General features: G+C 42.0%; 1 protein-coding gene across 1 annotated transcript in view; it reads right to left on the bottom strand.

The window, feature by feature from the left end:
• Positions 1-3,822: 3,822 nt before the first annotated feature.
• The window catches only part of esrrgb (estrogen-related receptor gamma b), a gene marked incomplete at both ends in the record, with an annotated part of 34,592 nt that continues 16,922 nt past the window's right edge, over positions 3,823-21,492 (bottom strand). Inside the window, 4 exons of the mRNA XM_084000649.1 lie at positions 3,823-4,067; positions 6,652-6,921; positions 12,606-12,767; positions 13,182-13,292. Coding sequence (XP_083856775.1) covers positions 3,823-4,067; positions 6,652-6,921; positions 12,606-12,767; positions 13,182-13,292 — 788 coding nt within the window. The remainder of the gene's footprint in view (positions 4,068-6,651; positions 6,922-12,605; positions 12,768-13,181; positions 13,293-21,492) is intronic.

Below are 21,492 nucleotides of genomic sequence, written 5' to 3'. Positions count from 1 at the left end.
TCATCTACATTTTTTTTAATACCCAGTCAGTGATGTCACTTTATTTCTGTGCCACTGATTCCCATGAGGAACCCATGGCCCGCTTCCAAACCCAGTGTAATTTTCAAAATATGAATTGAGGTATAGGGTCTAGATGACTTCACTCTATATGTCCTGCTGTGCTAAGAACCAAAATCGATGATAACTCAGGGTGTGTGTTTTCAGCGTTGACAGACACAAAGACACAGAAAAGCAAAATAAAATAAGAGAAAATCCCGTTCTCAGATTAACATAATGGACTTATTCTCACTTGAGTAATAACCCTCTGACTCAATGCAGTCGTTTGTATTATACAGCTATTCAGGTTGGCTCTAAATTCACGTTGAAGTTGCCAATACATAATGAAAAAATTCAGTAAACAGGCAAACGAAACAAATAATCATTGCTAGATCGATGCACAGCAGCTACAATATAGTATAGTGAAATATGCACAACACATCTGCCGTGTACAGCACTGTACAGTATGTAAACAAAGCACAACTAAACATCGGATGCTCCACAACACAAGGAACATAGGTGGCCATATTTGCCTTGCATAGCCCAGTGATCGCTCTGTTATGAAACTATTACAGACACCCGTGAAATCGCCTTTGTAAAGGTTTAGACAAACCCTCCCCACCGTCAACCGAAATAAAACGACTCTTGTCCCCAAGGTAGAGCCAAAGCAGAAATTTAATTGCTCCATTTCTATTGAGAATTTCAGCTTAGGAGACAATTAGAATTAATTGGATGTAGTCGAACCGTTTTAGAACTCTGAAAATAAATTAGGCATTTTTCTTTTATTTTCTTATATTAATTTTGGCAAAGTTGGGAAACAATTATCTAGCCATCAGTCTTCTTCAAAGTGCACAAAAGGAGAGGGAAGTGATGGGGTCGGCTTGCGTGGTAGCGTTGGTGTTGGTCAAGTTTTCAACCAGAACGAGTTTGTGAACACTTCACACAACCAGCACAACAACACTGAACAGATGGAGCTTGTTGAAACACTGGCTTTAAACTGCCTCCACACAGACTCTAGTGTGAACAAATGATCGCCATCGAAGGTTTAGAAGCTGCTCAGAATGGAGTGGACGCACAGCTGGACCCTCATGAGAACGAAGGTGATACTATTAATGAAACAGCTGCTGTGGTTTCATCGCATGTTAATTGTTCATATTAAATGACTCGAAGACACTACGCTTTGGTTTGCTACTGTACAGAGGTGATGCATCCCTAATTTCAATTGGGAATGGATCAGCTGGTTATAAATTTGGGGTAAGTGCATCTTGGGAATTGTATTCTCTACTGTATTGGGTTATAATTATCTATGCATTACATTACAGTGAATCAATAGCATCTGATCTAGTGGGGATTGTCTGTAGTTACTGGTCACTTGTCTTGTCTGTTTTCTCCTTGTTTGGGCAAAAGCTAATGGGATTTGACACTTTAAAGACACGGAAGCTTTTAAGTGTTCATAAGGGACGACATCTGTCTCACTAAAAATCCTACAGGCAGCCGATTAATTTATTATGGTATTACTGTGATCTCACGATAACATGTGCCATCCAACCTGCTCAGGTTATCAAGACAGGAAGTAATGTGTTGATAACTGCATCACGTTATTCTCTTATTTAAATAATTTGGCAACTGGTTTTTACAATTGATAGATACAATGCTCTAAATTGTCTACTGTCACTTCTGGAGTATACACATATATTAACGTAGTTTGTGTCCCTCAGTGTGTCAGTGTTTGTAGAAATGTACACAGAGTACAGGGTCAGTCTGAATAATTAGCACCTTCATTACAGATCAGCTAAAAAATAGAAACTGATCGGTGAGCCGTAATCTGAGGTCTGATATATTCTGCCATTATCAATGAGTTTTAATTCAGAGTGCAATTCAAGTTATTCTCAGAAACACAGGTGTCATTATATTGCAGCACACAAACATCTGTTGAAGTCTTATTCTGGACAGGTTTAAAACGTTGCCACCTTAAAATCAAGGAGACAAAGCTGCTGAACATCCTAAATCATAAAAAAAACATACGCATTATTTAATTTTGATCTTTGCCACCTTAAAACTCAGGAACATTGATATTGTGGGTACTTGCTCTTGTCAATTCATCTCTAGTGAATGTTTATTTAAGAGAAAGTTGTAGCTTCGCTAAGATAGTTTCACATTTGACAAACAGTCATAAAAGCGGAGAAATTACACCCAATTACAGCGACAACTAATGATTATTTCCATTAATGATTAATCTGCTGATTATTTTTTGATTAATCGACTAATTGTTTTGTCTTTAAAGTCTTTAAAGAGTGAAAAATGCCTGTCATAATTTACCGCAGCGCAAGGTCATGTCGACAAATGTTTTGTCTGACAACAGTCCAAAGATATTCACAGAGAGAGAGAGAGAGAGAGAGAGCAGTTCAGATATGTGAGGCGAGCACACACACACACACACACACATGCACGCACGCACATACACTTTGGTATCACACACTGCTGAGGACTGATGTAATTAGCTGTGGGACTGATGCTAATAATATAGTGACACTTGTTGTTTGAGAGTACAACCTAAACAAAGAAGGAGCGGGTGGACACAAGGAAAAAAAGCAAAACCTATACAATATATTGCAATCTAATACAGCACCTTTACAACCTATAGGCTGGAAAGCAAACATAGAGTTGAATCAGCAGCTACATGACACAAACTGAGCGTTACAGTCATTACAAAGGTAGTATGTGTCCCAGGGCTATCGAGGTGTATCAGATTGCATTAAATTGCATAGACGTTGCTGCTGTTGTGCCCTTCACATTTAGATAAAATAAACTTTCTTTCTTTTTTTTTTTTTAAATGACGGTTGAGTTGAAAAATTCTCTGCACAGAATAAAGCTTATCGTGTGTGTGTGTTTCACAGTATGTCTGGTTGCCAATATTTCCGTATGACACGTAACACAGAGAGAGAAGTGATGAGTGAGTCTCTATAGAAGCAAGAGCCGCTGACCCAGACGCTACCAGACAGAGCTCGCTAACACAATACCCATTATTGCCACGTTATTCATAGATGCTTAGTGCAAACTCTTTGTGAACTGTGATCACTCAGCCAACCACTGTCCTTCTGTGAGCACCAAGTTGACTATAACCACTGAGTCGTTGAAGCTACTATGAGGTAAATACATTACGAGGAAGTCGAGAATCTTAACATACCCGTCACGGTTGGGTGGCGCGTTCTTTGATGACGAATATAAGAATATGTCTAACAATTCTCCCCCCCCCCCTCCCCGCCCAGTGCAATTTCACACAATATACAGTACACATATTATATGTAGACCAGTTAGAGACTATTGCTTTTAACAACTGAGATTAGAAAATATGAAAGAAAAGAAACAAAAAAAAAAACACATAATGTGGCCGTGGAGCCGCACAGTTCTTTAGGACATTTATATTAACACACTTTTCATTTTGAGATGAAAATAAGATAAGAAACAAAATCACAGAAGCTTCAGGTGATATAGAGCAATGGGTCTCTGGTTATAACAAGACCTCGGTTGCCTGATTTCTGTACACAACATCTTTATATACATCATCGTGATCCCACATCATTCAGGTTGATAATTTACCCTCTTTAAACCATCGCAAGTTCCTTTTCCTTTTATTTTTATTACCATTTAAAAGTGTTAAAACGACTCAGTAGTCCAAAGCTTCCTCCTCTCACCGTCAGTTGGCACACCGCCTTTAATTTTATAGGCTGTCTCTCGCCTTTGCATTGGGTGATGCAGCTGTCTGTCAAACCTCTGGCCCGGGTGTCAAGCCTTGGCTTCCAACATCTCCAGGAATAGTTTGTGCATGGGGACTTTGCCCTGCATTTTGATGCTGTAGAAGTGCTGAACCGCCTTGGTGGCGGTCTGACGGAGCAGAGGCAGGGTCATTAGGAGCTTCCCCGCCCGTCGAGGGTCCTCCGGGTGCTGGGGGCCCTCAAAGTCCTGCAGGGCCTCGTGGAGAGAATCCTGGAGCCTTTGGACGGCCTCGATGTTTTCTATGTGCATGGAGTCTGGAACGGGGAGGGTGGAGAGAAAATACTTGCTTTCATATTTCAAAAGCTACATATACAAAATAAACATTTTCTACTCAATTTCTGCATTGCGACAAAACATCTGCAGCTACAACAACAACTTGATGTTTTGCAATTGCATCAATTGGCTTTAAATTGTCCATGGTGTCTTTGCAAACATGCAATTTTGGAGAGAGGTTTTCTCTTGTTAGTGGTTAATGACGCTCCTTAAATAAATGCCTATGCGTGGCTGGGACCCTGGGGACAGTGGGGGAGAGGGAGATGTACTGTAGGTCTGTATAAATATACAGTGGGACAGGAAAAAGATTCATTTCTTTTGGTATCATGGACCACATACATCCCCCCTGCTAATGAATTCAGATGGCTGCATTACTAGGATATCGTTCAGCTGAATGATGGCGGCAGATGGCCTTCATTTCCATAAGAAAGAGCAGTTGGCCCCCTTATGTATAGGCTCTAAAATAAAACCAGTTGAGACTTATTAAAAACTGCTCTCTATGTATACGTCTACAAGTAAGTAAAAAAAAAAAAAAAGAAAAAAAAAAAGGCTTGTCCTCCAAAGGACACACTGACAGAGAGGGTTTTAATAGACAAGCAGTGGTTTGCTTTCAGCCAATTTCACTGCATAGACTTACAGTGTCAGGTCTAATCTGTGTATGCATCATATCCACAATTCATCAGCTGATAGATAAAATAGTCCACAAGCAAAATGTGAATTCAATTCGGTTTTATAATTGAATCAAAACAATTCATCCTGGTTTATCCATCAGAATAAAATCGACTTGTTTCTTTCTAAACGCGCCGTATTACCGAAGCTAAACCAAACGTGGCTGCTGATTGAAGTGCGTGAGTGAATTAGATCAGCCCTGCTATGTGTCATGAAAGTTGTGGAGTGAAGTAAGACCGTGTATGAACATGTAAATGAGGCAGAAAAAAGGAAAGTACAAGGCTAATTATGTTCCTAACTGACTGATTAAGTCTCTTTTACCAGTCGCCTTCTGTGTAAATTGCGTTTCTATCTTGGGAAATTAACTAGGCTATGTGGACCGCACATGTGTTCCAGCACTCTTCATTTGAAACCTTCATGTTAATACTGATCTGATCCTCGTTTGGCTGTGTGAGCATGTGTGTGTGTGTGTGTGTGTGCGTGCGTGTGTAGGAGCAGGGAGAGGAGGAGGGGGACGCAAGAATATGTTTGCAAATGTGTGTCAGTGTGTGTAAATGCACTGGGAGAGTGTGACTCTGTGTGTGTTGGAGGAGGTTAGGGGCGGAATGCAAAACTAACTTTGAAGAAACAATTTCCATGTAATCCGTCAGCAGCCTGGCGTCAATCCCGTCGATACTCCGCTAATTACAAAATCAATGGCCATGAATTTCCACAGCTGTCACACCCACAGGACCCCTGGAGCCGCAGCTCTCCGAGACTGTGTTCAAACGAGCCGAAGCTGCCCTCTCGCCCTCCCTGAGCCTCCCTCTCAACCCCTGCCTTCCTCTCTCACACTTCTCCCTTACCTTTACATCCCTGCCTTTCCATCACCCCCTCTTTTCCCTCCCTCCCTCCCTCCGGCCCCTCCCCTCCCATTTATCCTCCCCTCTCTCCACTCTCCCATGGAGAGTTTGTCATCAGAAGACTAAAGCTCTGGGCTCAGCATTTTTCATTTTTCAGTCAGGCAGGAGAAAAGACTCCTAACAGGCATTGATTAGTGGGGGACAGGCCCGGCCTCATGAAAAGCAAACTGTCGATACGGGCGCAGCATCTTCGCATTGGAACAAACGAGGCCCGTCGCTCCCCAACGCTCATTCCACTCCGCTTAACACATTTTATTGACAGCCCCTGTTTTCCTAATGAAATGCTAAATATATCTCCCTCGGCTGTGGCGCGCTGGCAGCTACTGTTATGGAGACGGAGAGAATGAGAGCGCAATGTGACAGTCGCACACACATACACACACGTATGTGCACACAAATTAAAATATAGATGCACACACACACTCCCCCACACATAGGAGGTGTTAAATTAAACAAGCGAGCTGCTGACCTTTTTGTCCCCCTCTTATCAGGTATCCCTCATTGTGGAAGTGATCAGCTCCTCAGATATAGACAATCACTTGACATTTTTTTTGTTTTATTTCTTTGTTTGCTTTAATTGAATGCCAGCTATCTCGATTTATTTGAGATTTGACATAGCGACGCACCTTCTGCTCAAGATCATGTCACCTTTGAGTTTGTAGGGAAAAGTAAAGGATATTTGGCCAAATGACTGATTCACAAAAAAACACCAGTTCTTGATGTTACCTTTGTATAAATTATTTTTTGTTAAGTCAGTCTTACCTCAATCAAAAAAAAAATTCAATTATATATTCAGTATTTTGCAGTAAGATATTTGTTAATGTATTGAATGTATGAATTTACCACTTCCTATCTAGTTTTCTTTACACTTTCCATTTATTGCCACTTTAAAAAAAAGACCAAGAAATCATCTTAATCCACACTGTCTGGAATATTTGGTATATTTGGTCATTTTGATATCTATGTAAACCGACTAACTTGGGGTTAACTTTACCTGAGTTGGCGAGGGCGATGGCTTTGAGCGTGACAAACTCCTCCTTCTCCATGCGCAACTTCTTGTAGCGACGGACCAGCGGCAGGATGGCGACGTGCAAGTCCAGCAGGCCCGAGAGCCGCGCCTGCTCCTCGTCCACCACGTAGTCCTCTGCGTACACAATCTCGTCCTCGCAGGGCAGCGAGCGAAACACGATGCTCAGCACCAGGATCTCCATCCAGGCGCTCTGCAGTAAACTCATCTGGTCTGCCAGCGACAGAGTGGAAAAACCTAAAAAAAAAAGAAGAAAAAGTGTCATTATTTTTTATATTTTCTTTCCAGCCATTGCTTTGTACAACCACATGACAAAGCATGAGATCAATCCATTAATCTCACTACACTTTAATTGGCCATTTCAAGTCCTCTGTATGTTTTATGGGCAGTGTGTACAACGCTTTGCAATCCCCAGAGAACCCAACTTGAAACAGGGGCCGACCACTGTATGCGCTGGCTTAAGGGAAGAATATAAATCAGTCAAGTGTAGATGCCTTTGAAACATGAGCCAGAGCTGCTTCACCCATCAACCGTCAACAGTTCTTCTGCGACCCGGTGCATAAGCACATGAGACAGCACTTAGTGAAGACAAATCCATTCCCAACACTAACCATCTCTTATTCTGCTCACAGTGAAGAAGAATGAACAGAAAATTAATTCTCCTCCAAAAACAAAGAATAAATCCTGGATTTTAAACTTCAGTAAATAAATGGGCCCAAATTTTAAATAGCTTCACTGCCATTATTTCAAGTTTGTCTTTCACAATCTGATGTTTAAATCACATCTCATTGAAAAAGTCACAAAACTCTCCTCTGGTGCAGTGGGCTTTATTCATCAAACATTATTCAGACACTGTGCCTTCATCATCAGTCCAATTGTTTGAGACCCCTTATCCTGTGGGGGCCCTGAATGACGAATAAATGTTAAAGGAGACAAAATGAAGACATTGCAACCTGAACAGGAAGCTACATTTGGAAAAAAAAAATGAATAGTTGATTTTCTGAGGGGGAATTATTTTCATGTTGAATCATAGAAAAGGTTTGATATTGTACTTTTGCAATTTGATGGAAAAACATTGTAGAGTCAAGACTTTACAACATGGTGAATATTTATGAAAAGAAACAAAAAAGTCATCAAGGTACACTTTAACTTCCTCGATTGTTTTCCTCTGCGCCAGTGGAGAGGTTTACTGTGTTGCCTGGATAATGTACTGGATGCAGTGTTATGTAGAGCATAACTTCTATTTATGGCAATTTATATTTCTCTTGCAACAATTTATAAATAAAACTTAAATCATCAGATACCACCCGCATAAAGAAACCTTAGCTGGAAACTCAGTATATTAAAGAAGAGTTGTGTTTAAGTGTGGTGGACATAAGAGTATTGTACGATTAGTACAATTAGAAGTAGAAGTTATAACATTAAGTTGAGTCATAAAAGTTAGTTATTGGAAGTCTCTATGAACATTTTGCATGAATCAATGTTATGAAGGGACAGACTTCATAAATCCAGCAAAGATAAAACTGAACTATAACCGTATTTTCAACCTGAAAGCTTCCTCCTTTTTTCTTTATTCTTTTGACTTCAACCCTCTGAGTTCAGCAACAATTCATCCAAGATCTCGAGGTCGACCCATCAACTCTCTCCTTTAACATTCACACACGGCGCATCAAACAGACGGACACCTGAAAGGACCTGGGCCGCCACAATACCTTTCACTGCTCTATGGTGAATAGGAAGGTGATTGGGGGGTATTGACCAGAGCCTTGAACCCACCTCTCTGCTTACTTAAATCTGCGCTCGTATGGCTGGGAATGGGGCAGGTTGACTTAAAAGAGGCCCCTCCGATGGTTCTTATCAAGCAAATAGAGGAACGATGAGAAGAGAGAGAATGAAGCAGAGAGAAAAGAGTGCTGGGGGTGTCATTGATTAGTAGATTGTAATCAGTCCACCAAATGCGAAGGGGGGATCGATCCGAGCCTCAGATCTGACAAACAGACAGTTGATGGAGGACATCCGGTACACGTTTAGTGGGGGATGGGAGGACTCCGGGATCACAGAATGTAGATACTGTAGACTGCATCAGGGATTCATGAATGTACTCGCCATAACCCCAAAACATCCTTTCTACGAAAATTAATGGGTTTAAAGTGTATTTAGAATAATGATTCAGAATCAATGACCATACATGCAACACGTTAGTTGACTGGAAAACGCTAGAGTAAATTAGAAAAATAAGTGTTTAAATCATCAAATCTCTTGTATAGACCACCAAAAACATGAGCAAACAAGATACATTGAGGCACCTGTTTTTGTCATGTGCCTTCTTTCTCTTTTTCAAGCAACACTATGTTTCTGAGAGAACCAACAACCTGTTCAGCTGTCTTCTCATCACTTTTCTGTTCTCCAGCCTGCGCTCCTTTCTTTTTTCTTTCCACTCAATTTACTGAAGCGATGGAGTGACTTCCTGCCTCCCCGGGGGTCGCCCCCGGAGCTTCAGGTGCGTCGCCCGGAGGTGGCTGAGTTAAGTGTTGCTGTAAAGGGTGATTCCCCCCTGATGAAATATCAATATTTCACCCTACTGATTTACTGCCGTTTGACCAAACATGACACAATATTGAACAAACTGGAGGATGTCTACGTCTCTGTCTCTGCAGTGTCCTCCTCGCGCAATGACAAAAACCACGATAGAGACAAGAAATACAACAAGAAAACTAATTATCGCAGTAGGTTTAAAGTATTCATCACGGTTGACATTGGATACAAACAACTGATCACACCTGCACTCACAAAGAGTTTCCAATTAACCTGCAGGACCAACCAGTACATGGAGGAAACTAATGCAAGCACTGAAAAAAAAACACAACTTCTCCACCATTGAGCCAAGCGTGCTAACCACTGCACCATCATGTCGTCCTACACTTTAAAATGAAATCTAATTGAGAAAAAGTTTTACGATTGAACCAAAATCACCAAATTAAATAAAGTGTTGCCTAAAACTATGCAAATCTTAGTATTTTAAGTTGTATGAAGTTAAGGGGGAATCAAAATAAAACATATTTCTTCTTTCTGGGACTGTAAATATTCATGTAAGAGTCTGCAATGTTCAAACTGTTGCACTACAGTATATGATGTGAAATCACACCTTTTGTATATTTCTATGTAGATTTTTGAAGTACAATATCTGGTACATACCAAAGGGAAATAAAAAGTGCTGTGACTATGCAACAGTACAGTACAGGTAGAGATCAGATGAGTAATTGAATCCCTGCTCAGTACAATGAAGAGACTGAGTGGTTGGCAGTGAAGCTTGAAGCTGTCATTGAGAGCCAGGTCTAAAACAGACAGCAGTTCACTCTCTATTCATTTAGTATCATTACAGGCCTCCTAAGAGCCCTAATGGGCCTAATAAAAAGACAGAGGTAATAATGAGACTAGAGGGCCCTATATGAGCTGGAGGAGTAGGAGGGGGAGAGCCAGGGGAAAAAGAGAACAAGGAAGCCAGAGTGTGTGTGTGAGAGATATGATGGTGAGAGAGTGGCAGAGTGTGTGAGTGGCAGAGAGGGAAAAAAAAAAAAATCAAAGAGGAAGAAAGTGATGCTCTGAGCCGAGTGAACATTAAATACCAGAGGGCGCTGAATGCTGCTGCCTCGAATATAAATCTACACATGTTGTGTGCGGTGGCTAGTACGTGTCTAAGATGGTGTGTGTGTGTTAACAGCTGCACAAATTAGCGGCCACCTCTGACCTCCTGACAACTGTGTTACGATTCTGTTTCCATTTTCATGACAGTGTGTGTAACTGCCTGCTGATGAGTTACAACCGTCCTCTTTAACATGTTTCACCCCGTCTGCTAACTGCTTCCTGTTTAACGCCCAGATGTGTTTTCACTTCTGTTCTATTGTGATTAAAGCGTCTATCTTGAATCTGCCACAAATGTTTCCTTTAATTTAAATATATAATGAAATTGAACTTGTGCACGTTATTGAACAAAATCTATTTACCACAAATATTCAATCCTTCAGAAATATGTAACATAAAATCGATTTCACGTTGCATGTTTCCTCCCTGGTCTCCACATCTGGGTGTTGAAGGACTTTTACATTAATGGAGCAATCTGCAGTAATGACTCTTATTACCTCATCGTTAAGGCCATTTGCGCAGCGGTCTATGAGTGTAATGGTGGGAGTGGACTGTTAAACTGGAGGGACCCCTTTTGTCTTAATCGTTACTTGGTGACACTCTGACCCGGTGGCCCCGGGTAAAATGTCCCCAGAGTGTCACACGCACCTTTAATAACTCTGTCAGGTCTGGACTGAGATCGTCATAGCACACAAGATCAATAGTTATACATAGAAAATGTAACAGAGATTGAGGTCCAAAAATATGACAGAAAATTTGTTGAATTCATTTCTGCGCGCCCGTGGCTATGATTAAATTGAAGAATTTGATTGTAGTTGCCCTGTTTGACCTCCTTTTCACTCTGAAAAATATACCTGAATTAGATTTTCAAAAATAAAAAAAGCTAGTTCAGACATATCCTTGTTCTCAGATGTTGGATGAAAAAGAGGTCAGGGAGAGAGAAAAAAAACTGTGCATTTAGGTCAGGGATGCTCCTTTCGTTGCAGTGTAAACTGAAGTGGTGAGACAGCAGCTCTCCGGCTCTCTCGGCACAAGTCAGAAGCCTCTGAGGGTCTCAGGGCCAGTTTGGCATCAACGCACCTTCAACCACTTCAAATTGCATTAATAAGGTACTGAATCTGATCAAAAATTTGTAAAAAGTGAACATGGGGAAAACCTGGACAGACGAGAGGAGGAAAAATATCTCCAATTGTTACATTAAAGGAAATACACTAAGATTTCTTTCACTCCAGACTTTTAAATGTGAGGATTTGCTGCTTTATCTTATATCACTGTACACAAAATATTGTTGGATTGAAGTGTCTGTGAAGCACAATAAGATGTGTCGGTGCTGAAACAACAACTGGCATTTAACCGGGGGGGAAAAATGTTCAAAACACTCATCCACAATATTTCTCAGTTAACTGAGCTGAACTGTCTACACATTAAACTCTGTACATACTTTTTGTGACTGGACTCAATGGGATGCATCTACTTTGACATGCGCTCCCTTCAAACATACTGGGGTCCAAAGTGTCTGTTTCAACTGATAGAGATGAAAAGAAAAGAGGATCTAAAAACATTTGCATAACAAGCCTTATTTAAGAATTCTTCAACAAGGACCGGGGAAATCCGTCAGTATTTCCCTAAATAAATCAATTTTACCACAGGCCCTGTGTAGTCTCCTTAAGTAAGTAAGAGGATTGCTTTCTTTAAGTCCTGGATTGAAATGGAATACATTGACATAGGGGCGGATCCCAACCCCCCAGACTCCCCCACCCCACCCAGTCAAATCAAAGGTTTCAGCTGCTCTTTATTGATTAGATTTTAGAATATGGGACTGGCTTTTCCCTTAGGTGCAGATGAGTAGCAGATGTTAATTATCCTGTGTGTGCATGAATGTATGTATGTGTGTGTGTGTGTGTGTGTGTGTGTGTGTGTGTGTGTGTGTTGGGGAGGGCGGGAGGGGTGTTATGTGTGTGCAACAGTCAGTGAACTACTTCAGTAATCTCATACTGTATCATTTCAGCAAATTAAACATTGCTTTACCAACAGCACACCACTTATGAAGTTACCTTTTATGAATCCAGTCGTCAAAAACAACAACTTAATATGATTTTATCCTCATTATAAATAATGTTCATATTCTGAATCCACCCGTTGTTTCTTGTACTTATTCTACTGATTCTACTGAGTGCATACACAGCTTTATAGAGGAAACATATTCATTAAATGTGTGACCAGGTTTGAATAATTAAGAAATGAAAAAGGAGGTCATTCATTAGCAGTCATGTCTCTACCTGGGATATGTTTGGCCCAGCCGATGATGACCACCAGCTCGCGGTCGGCCAAGTCGCACAGCGTGGTCAGGGCCTTGATGTCTCCGTCGGGCATGGTGGGGTCAGGCATGGCGTAGATTTTCTCTGGCTCCACCACCAACAGATGGGAAACGATTTTAGTCACTGACAGAGAGGAGGACGGGTAGAGGGACAGAGCAAGAGGAGAGAAATTAGAGAGGAGTTCTCAGATGTCTGATAATTTCAGGAAACATAAAATTGTTTTTTTGTTTTTTTTTAAAGGAAAATAACAAAACTGAATTATGCACTGACAAAAAGAAGTGAATGAAATAGGTTTGAAAATTGTTAAATAAAATAACATTGTCTCTCAAACATGTGACAGGTTGGTCTGGAGATGAATCTGACTTCTTAGTGCCAACATTTCATTTCATAAAATTAAATTGGTGCTTTGATATAAAAGCAGAATGACGTCTTTCTGAATCACTAAGGTACAAACCTACATTTCAACTGATTAAGATAAAAAAGAAAGAAAAAAACAACAAGAACAAACAAACAAACAAACAAAAAATAGTGTCTCACGTGGCTTTTTGGCTGGAGGGGGGATAGTGAGACCGAGGTAGGCGCCACTCTCCGCGTCCAACCTCCGTTTGTACTTCTGTCGCCCTCCTCTCACCCGGTCCAGACGCACACCTGCAAAAAAACAACAACACACACACAGAATAAAACCGATGAATGAACCATTAAATGCAGATATTTTATTTGGCGGTTTAGTTTTTTAATCAATCAGACAAATCTCACATCAGTACAATTAAAATGCCATGTGACCAATTTGCTGCCATTTACATCGACAGCTACAATTACTGCTATCGACAGCACTGTAGCCTCCTTCTTACAGGTTATTACTGGGAAACTTGACTTATTTGCATATTTTTTGCTGAGTCATAAATCTCTCTCAAGCCTTCCAATATTTTTTAATTTTAACCTCTTTATGCCACACCTCATGCAAAACTAGTTCGTATAATACTTTATATTTATAGTAATAAATTACGAACACATCTGTCTTCATTTATAAAGGCCTGCTGCATAAAAAGTACATTAAGGACCTACGTATATGTTAGGTATTATTATGTATGCATTATAAGTGGTAGCACAGAGTTTCCTTCCTTTATTCTTAACCTTTTGACTGTCAAGCGGGACCGTTCAATACTTCCTCGTTACAGATGGAGGAGTGTAAGTACCTAGTTAGTATACAAACGTGACATATCTGGGATTATCTTGAAAGCCATCTCAGAGGACACCGGCTCCATCAGATGCACCTTATGTCCTGGATTTACACACTCGTATTAAAAGTTGTTTGAGCATGGAGGGAGAGCAAACAGATTTTACATGGTCAAGTGGAATTGAGTCGTGTGAGATATCCCAGTGACTCATATAAATTCCTTTGATTCCCCTGGAAACAAAAGAATCCGATTAGGATGGTCTTTCAATTTCCTGACACCGACTATCCACTAACCTAATTACCCACCGTGCCCAGAGGGAGCTCATTCTTCCCAGCAAACACAGTGAGATCATTTTATGCCTGGCAGATTGAAGCTAAATCGAGAGCACCTCTCCTAACACAGCTTTCCATTTGTACGCCTTAAAGTAATCAATAAGGCTTGCAAATAGACTTCTTGTTCTTTGAACACATGTGGATGTGGTTTTAATTAGTCAGTTAGGCAGCTAGGAACTGGGTTTTGCGACAGATGGAGCTTTAGTAGTTGTTTTTACCATTACTCTTGGTTAAGGCAAATTCAAAATTATAAATTGTGCTTCAGGAAAACTTTGCATGTACTCCACATATTAAATCAATTCAATAGCGTCTCTCTATTTAATAACACACACAGGCCCAATAAAGGGGCATGCGGTTAGTAAAGGCTTTCACAGCAATAAGCTTGTGTAATGCAAAAATATATTGAGCAGGTGTAGACTCTAAATTCACACACCATAGACTTGTCAGACTAAGTGACAGTGAATTGTTGCTGCTTTTGTCCCTGACATCTACTGCCATCCATCCACACATGCATGCACATGGAAACACACACACACACACACACACACACACACACACACACACACACACACACACACACACACACACAAGTACAAACAAGTGGACAGACGCACAAACACGCACACACTGGTTTCCCTGCTGCGGGCTGCAGGGTCATGTGGCTGCGACAAGCGACAAGTGACCAAACAGCCGGAGTCAGAATTCCAAGATCCGCGGGGGCTGTTTGAACTGGAACATCCAACTGGTCCATAATTAATGGACGCTGACAAGAATTAAGAGCTCAGCGCTAACCAGTTTCAGTTTACAGCTTAGCAGCGCTGCAAACGGCAGAGACCCATGGCAGGAGGGGGCACAGAGAGAATGACAGAGCGGAGGAAAACAGGGGGTTAGATAATGCTGAAGAATGGGAGGGTTTGGGGGGGAAGAAGACAAAACAAGCTGCTGCTTTTGGCCCGAGTGTATCAGTTTTCTGCAAGATCTGTTTTTTTTGTCTTTCTTTCTCTCACTTTTCCATCTGTCTGCCTCTTTTTCCTCTCCCTTTTAGCATCGGGTGTACATCTCCTCCCTCACAGCACTGCCTGTCCCAGCCAGCGCCTGATCCAACCAGTGCAGGATTATCTCCTCCCCATGTGATACAGCACAGTACTGAGAATCTGACCACAACAAGACAGCTGGATGAGGCCCTTTGTAGAGGGCCGGGGAGAGGAGGAGGAGGAGGAGGAGCAGGCGGAGGAGGAGGAGGAGGAGTGAGGGGGCTTGTGTCATCGTCAGCACCACATTCCACAACTCAGGCCCAAAACCACAGCAGCCTCCATGTTTCGAGCCGGTCGCGTCCTGAAGAGAGCCTGCGTCTCGGCGGTGTGTGAGCCGCTGGTGACACGACGGCGGCCGAGCGGGTGCAGAGATCATGTTAAAAGCATCCAGATCCATTTTTTATACGGTGGCTGCATGGCCCTTCATAAAGTTTGGCAGCCAAAATATGGATGCAGGGGGTGAGGTTATGGGGTAGAAGAGCGCAGGGAATGGGAGAGGTGGTAGTGGAAGTGTGCAAGCTGGATATTATGGGCTCGGTAAGATCATACAGTGCTGTGCAGTATGCTCATAACTTACTGCAGACTGTGAGGAAGACGGGCTGAGACACAGAGATACTGCCTGATAGTACATCCTCCTCACTATGTGTGTGTGTGCGTATGTGTGTGTACATGTGTATGGAAAGACGATGAGGCGTGTTTGCATAGGAGCAATCTTTACGGCCACCTGACCCCAGCTTCCCTTTCACATTCAATATCTTTATTGACTTCTTAAAGCGCAACCTTAAAGCGCATTCCTGATTGAAGCGGCTGTTTATTCCTGACGGTGGCAGAGTGTGTCATCTGGATTTATTTTATTCTTTCATTTGTATGTTATTTGTTTTTATTCAGGTCCACAGTGTAATTGGGATTCCTCCTGTGTCCATATAAAAACCTATCTATTAAAAAAAAAATAGAAATACTAAAGTCATGACGCCAAGTCTTATTGAATAAAAAATAGAGATAAAATAATTAAAAACTCACTAAAATGACAAATCAAAAAATGATGAAAAATCACAAAATGATCACATGTATCATGTTTATTTATTCTGTCAATTGTGTAATAGACCAAACATGGTCTATATGTGCCTTCTCAAAGATGCAAGAATGATTTATCTATCTATCTAGTTGTCCTAAAAGAAGAACAAATGAAAAATACTGAGTCTAAAATGCTGAAATTATTTGATAAATTACCCACCATGCACTAGTTTTTGTTTAAAATCCAGTATGCTCTCATTCAACAGTGGGTGGCCATCAGAGTCGTGCCGTGTGCGTTCTGTATCATGTTAAAACCTAAGACTCCATTTTATGGCTGTAACATATGACATCAACCAGAACTATTCTGTCTATCTTAAGCATCGATTTATAGCGTATAACTGCTCACGGTTGTCACATTCCCAGATAAAACAGACGACATGACTTCAGCGTCCTTTAGTGACGGGTATGGCTCGACACAGTGCATTAATGACACTGCTGGAGTGTTTAACAAATCACATCTAAACAACAGAAGTTATGTGAATAGAAGGCTGAGAAATTAAAATGATAAAAATCCACTTTGGTTTCAAACACAAAGTTTCATTCTATGTAGAAGAGATTCTTCAGCGAGAAGATTTCATCTGACAAATGTGCATGTGCAGGATCAAGCCGGTGTGTTACAATATGAACATGTGCATGAGTGTGTGTATCTGTGCGGGTACATGCGTGTGTGTGTGTTTGTATCTCACACAACTATTTTCAGCCGCTCACCTGTCAGAGGCGCTTCTTTCTAGAGAATGTGTCAGAATTGGCTGGCTGGTGAGCGCTGCCAAAGGGAGATTAGGAGCTCCCTATTTTAGCTGGGAAAAATCAGAGGGATGCAGCGTGCGCCCCCTCCTACACAGCCGCTCACCCTTTACAAGGCACGGGGACCTTGCCCTTGCAGAGCTACTTCTAAGGGCCGAGTGTGTGAGCCTGAGAAGAGCTAAAGGCACTGGACGGCTTTTGTTTGATTGTACAGAGACTGGGTGGGCCGCCGCCGCAGAGAGGGAGGGAGGGAGGGAGTGTCTGAGAAAATGGGTATGGGACGAGAGGAAGAAGGGGTCTATGAGGATGGCTTCCCACCTGCTCTGCCCTGATGGGCTGACAAGACAAAGCTGGAGCTGTTCTCCCATAACCACGCACACTGGCATCGCTCTCTTTATCATGTTTTACACTTTTCATAGAGCTGAGCCGGCGTGTCGGCGAGGGGTATTAGTACTGTGTGTTACAGAGCCGCCCTGACCACAAATGTGCCTGTAATCGAAAACATCTGCACGGCTGGAGATGGGCGGGTCGATCCGGGATCCCCGGTGTATTGGTTGGAGCTGTAGCCGGCTGCGTTCAGTTTGTTGTGTTCGCACGGTTGTGTTGCGGGCGAGTGAGAAAAAGACATAGACTAGGAGAAGGGTGCCAGGAGGAAACATGTACTTCAAGGTCCGATTCCATGTCACTTGTCAGGGGTGATATACTGTACATTTGGCATGTGTGTACATGGATGTATGTGTACTGCGTTGTGTGTGTGTGTGTGTGTATGTATGTGTGTGGGGAGGGTTGTAAAGAGGTCAGCACTTCACTAAATCCCCTTCTTCAGAGGAACACGTGTTAGCCTCCATGTCTGATCTATCACCTGCCAGACAGTGAGGACAGGCCAGAGCGGAGCCTCTGGGTGGGCGCTGACTCTCAGCTGCAGCCTGCCAGATACTCTGACACCCGAAAAAGCAAACAAGGCCTCATACACGTGTGCTAGATAGACAGGTTTGGAAAATGAAAAAAAAAAAAAAAAAAAAAAAAATGAATGTAGCAATGGGTCAGGGGGCATTCAATCCTGCATACGCAGATGTAGCGCTAACGTAGCCTTGTATCACGTGCCGCTTATGCGCTACACGCTTTTGCTATATCTTTATTTTGATGATGTAATCTTAGCGTATGGATTGGTTTCTGATCTAAGCCTATTGATTGGCAAGGGACCTGACAGTCTGTGATATTGGATATGGCTTTACTAATCTTTTGTGTATGTGGCTGGAGGAAAATAAGGCTGTAACGTTACCCCGGTAGCCACGTTCGCTCAGGAAAAGACTGCTGATCCCTATCTGTGGTCTGGCGAGGGCAAGACAGCGGTGTAGGTTGCCAAAATAGTCTGGCAGCTTGTATTCATCCACCACATTACAGTGGTGTCAGAAAATCCCCACAAGCAAAGAATACGCCACAGAAACACCGAGCTAACACTAAAAAAAACCAAACGAGTGTCAACTTCAAAGGAGCAAGAAGGCCGAAGAGTCGTTTCTGGGAAAAACTCTTCATTCCTGACAGAGTGTCCACAGCGTCCATGAGGGCAGACGCTGCTCTTTCAACAGGACATACTTTCCAAACACGCTAATTTGCTAACATGATGATGTGATTACTCAGTCAGTCATAGACCTACGCATGTTTTACTGCAGCGCTAAAAATACAAAAAAACTATAAATAAATCTTCCATCTCGCACAGGAAATAACAGCAACTCACATCACAAAATAGAAAAATAAATACACTTTAAAAAATGCTTACTCAGTCCAGAAAATTCAAGCATCATTTAGCACCATAGAGTAATGCTATGGGGGTATTAGCGCTACTATTAGCTATGGGCACTGACTTCTGGCAGTAGTGACTGACACCATACCTTCCGCGAGTTGTAATTACGTGAGGGTTTTTCCATTGGACCTGTGACCTTTTATCGGCCTCGGTTGGACATTTAAGGGGTCACTGAGCGAGACAGGTTTCTTCAAAAAAGCCGCCTGCCTGCCGCTACCATCCGCCCTGCTCATCCCAGACGCTCTGCTGTGCCGCAGCAGTAAAGCCAGATCTGGAAGGAAGCCTGTTGTCTACAATGGGTTTCTTTTTTCCATCAGTGTCTTTGATTTAGATACAGAAATGATGCGTTGAGTGACAAAAGCTGTCAGATTCTCTTTATGCGCATCCAGAGGCAACTTAATACACACAAAATGGACAAATGTCCTTAACCCTAGAACACTAACGTTACAAAAAGTAACACCATCACTAACGCCGGGTATTTTTTACCCGATATAATATACCCATAAAAAAATATTTCTCACCAAAGTATATTAAAATACAACAATACATGGCAAATTGAAGTACACTTCCTTAATTTTCCACTGTACAATGTTTCACAAAATGAAAAAAAGGTATCATGGTGACCCTATAAAAAAATGTCCAAAATTTGTGATTTTTTTTTGTTTTTTTAACAAAAACTTCTTTAAAAAAAAACTAATGGAGCTGGGACTTTGTCCTTCAGACCACCCATTTGTGGGACATTTGAGCCTTATTTGGTGGAGTAAAAAGAAAAAAGAAGAATTTTCAGCATCACCAGAAATGGTCGCCAGATTTAGATACATAAACACTAACGTCGGGTGAAATCCACCCGAACATGTACCTGCTGAAAAAACTAGGGATGGGAGCAGGGAAACATGCCTACCTTCAATGACGTCAGTGAGCAGTATGAAGCTACCCAGGGACCCACGAAACTCAGACAACAGCAACATAATGAAAATTATGAAACAATAATTTCATGGGTGAAAATCACCCGACGTTAGTGTTCTAGGGTTAAGATTAACTGCATAATATGTGTTTACTACCACATTTTTGCTTTCCCTGGTCCTCTCTAGTGTGTGTTGTTGAGCTGCTGCTGCTGCTGCTTCAGAGGAGTTGATTTGTTTGGACCTTTCACTCGACGCCACCAAAGCAGCTTTAAAAATTGAAGTCAGCTGATCAGCGGCAGGTGTTGCATGGAGGAGGGGGTTCCTCCTGCCTGCCAGTAGTGCCGGTCTGGCCCTGGCAGCTGGCACCATATGATTCAGGATGGCATGCTTAAAGTGGAGCTTAGAGGGTCCTGGTGGAAATATTAGATGCTTTAAGAACGACTGAGCGCATAAGTTCTCTCAGCATCTTCTGCGGCACAAGGCGCTTCTTATGATCACTGCTGTTGCCGCACTGGAACAAGTGAGAAACACATTGAGCTGGGATGTTGTGAGCAGACATTTGTAATATGAGCCATGCCAAAAACAATTCATAAGGAAATACTTGGAAATATCTGAATACTAATTCTATTCATACAATGGAATATTTTAAAATAGAGATAAAATCAAGTTTTCAATTTCAATATTATAACATTTTTAATTACCCAGCATTTATTGACAGTGTTTTTGCTTCTGTTATCGGCTCTGAAGATCTCTCAGGACTAGATAGCTTTGTTCATGACATTCACGTTACACTGTGTGAATGTTCCTTTTCCATGACAGGCTCTCGGCCACTTGTTATACGGTGATCTCATTACATGAAGTAGGGCAAGCCTCTGTCCCCCCACTGATTCCATGATCAAAGTTCCCCCAAGTGTGTAAGAGGCCACGCCGCCGCGCTACGCCACGATTAAATGTCCTTTTTCCTTTTAATTGAATGCCATCACTTTCAGAGAATCACCCACTGAGCCACATGTCGTTGTGGCTGTGATGCTGCATCTCAGGAGCGGCAGGTGGTGGAGGCTACGGCGTCAAATTCCCCCTAACACACACTCTGAAACACACAGACACACACACACACACACTGACCACATCAACGGCTTAGCTCAGCCCGCCACAGACAATACCCTGCTGTTTTCCTTTAAGCATGCGCTAATAGTTTCAGCTTTATTTCTAAAGCAACAGTGTTTTTTCTGGCTGACAGTCAAAGCCTCGGTGTGAGATATTTGGGCCGGGATGAAGACATCAAGAGTGGGCGCAGGTATAAATAGTTCTGTAACGGCAGCACAAAGGATGACCCTTCAGTCTGAGATGAACAAACACAGCTACATCGGTGCACGGTGAAGCTGCATTAGTGGACGCGGACCAAGAGCCTGACATACAGTCTTGTGTTACCAGAGCAGATTGCAGTTAACTGCCTCTGGCTTCTATTATGAGACGTGTTGGTGCTGGCAGAATACAACAAACCTGTATCACCACGGTTTTATTTTTAGGAAATTTATGACTGTTGTGTCTCTAAGTGGAGCCTATAAACAAAGTCTGTAAACATTCCCTTTTATATCGGGATATATATCATACAATCAGCGCGGATGGAGTTGGGCTGAACTCCAGAATTTGATCTGGTGAGACTTCAGAGAACAAATAATGTTCGACTGAGTAAGTATTGAAAATACAAACAACTCTGTGAAACTGCTGTTTGTCAGCTCAACTTTGCCCTGTGTGCGCGCCCCAATCTGTCTCA

This window comes from Trachurus trachurus (assembly GCF_905171665.1).
Source record: "Trachurus trachurus genome assembly, chromosome: 24".
NCBI classification, from domain to species: Eukaryota; Metazoa; Chordata; class Actinopteri; order Carangiformes; family Carangidae; genus Trachurus; species Trachurus trachurus.
Note: the sequence above shows the minus strand (reverse complement) of the source record. Positions and strands in the feature narration are given on the sequence as shown.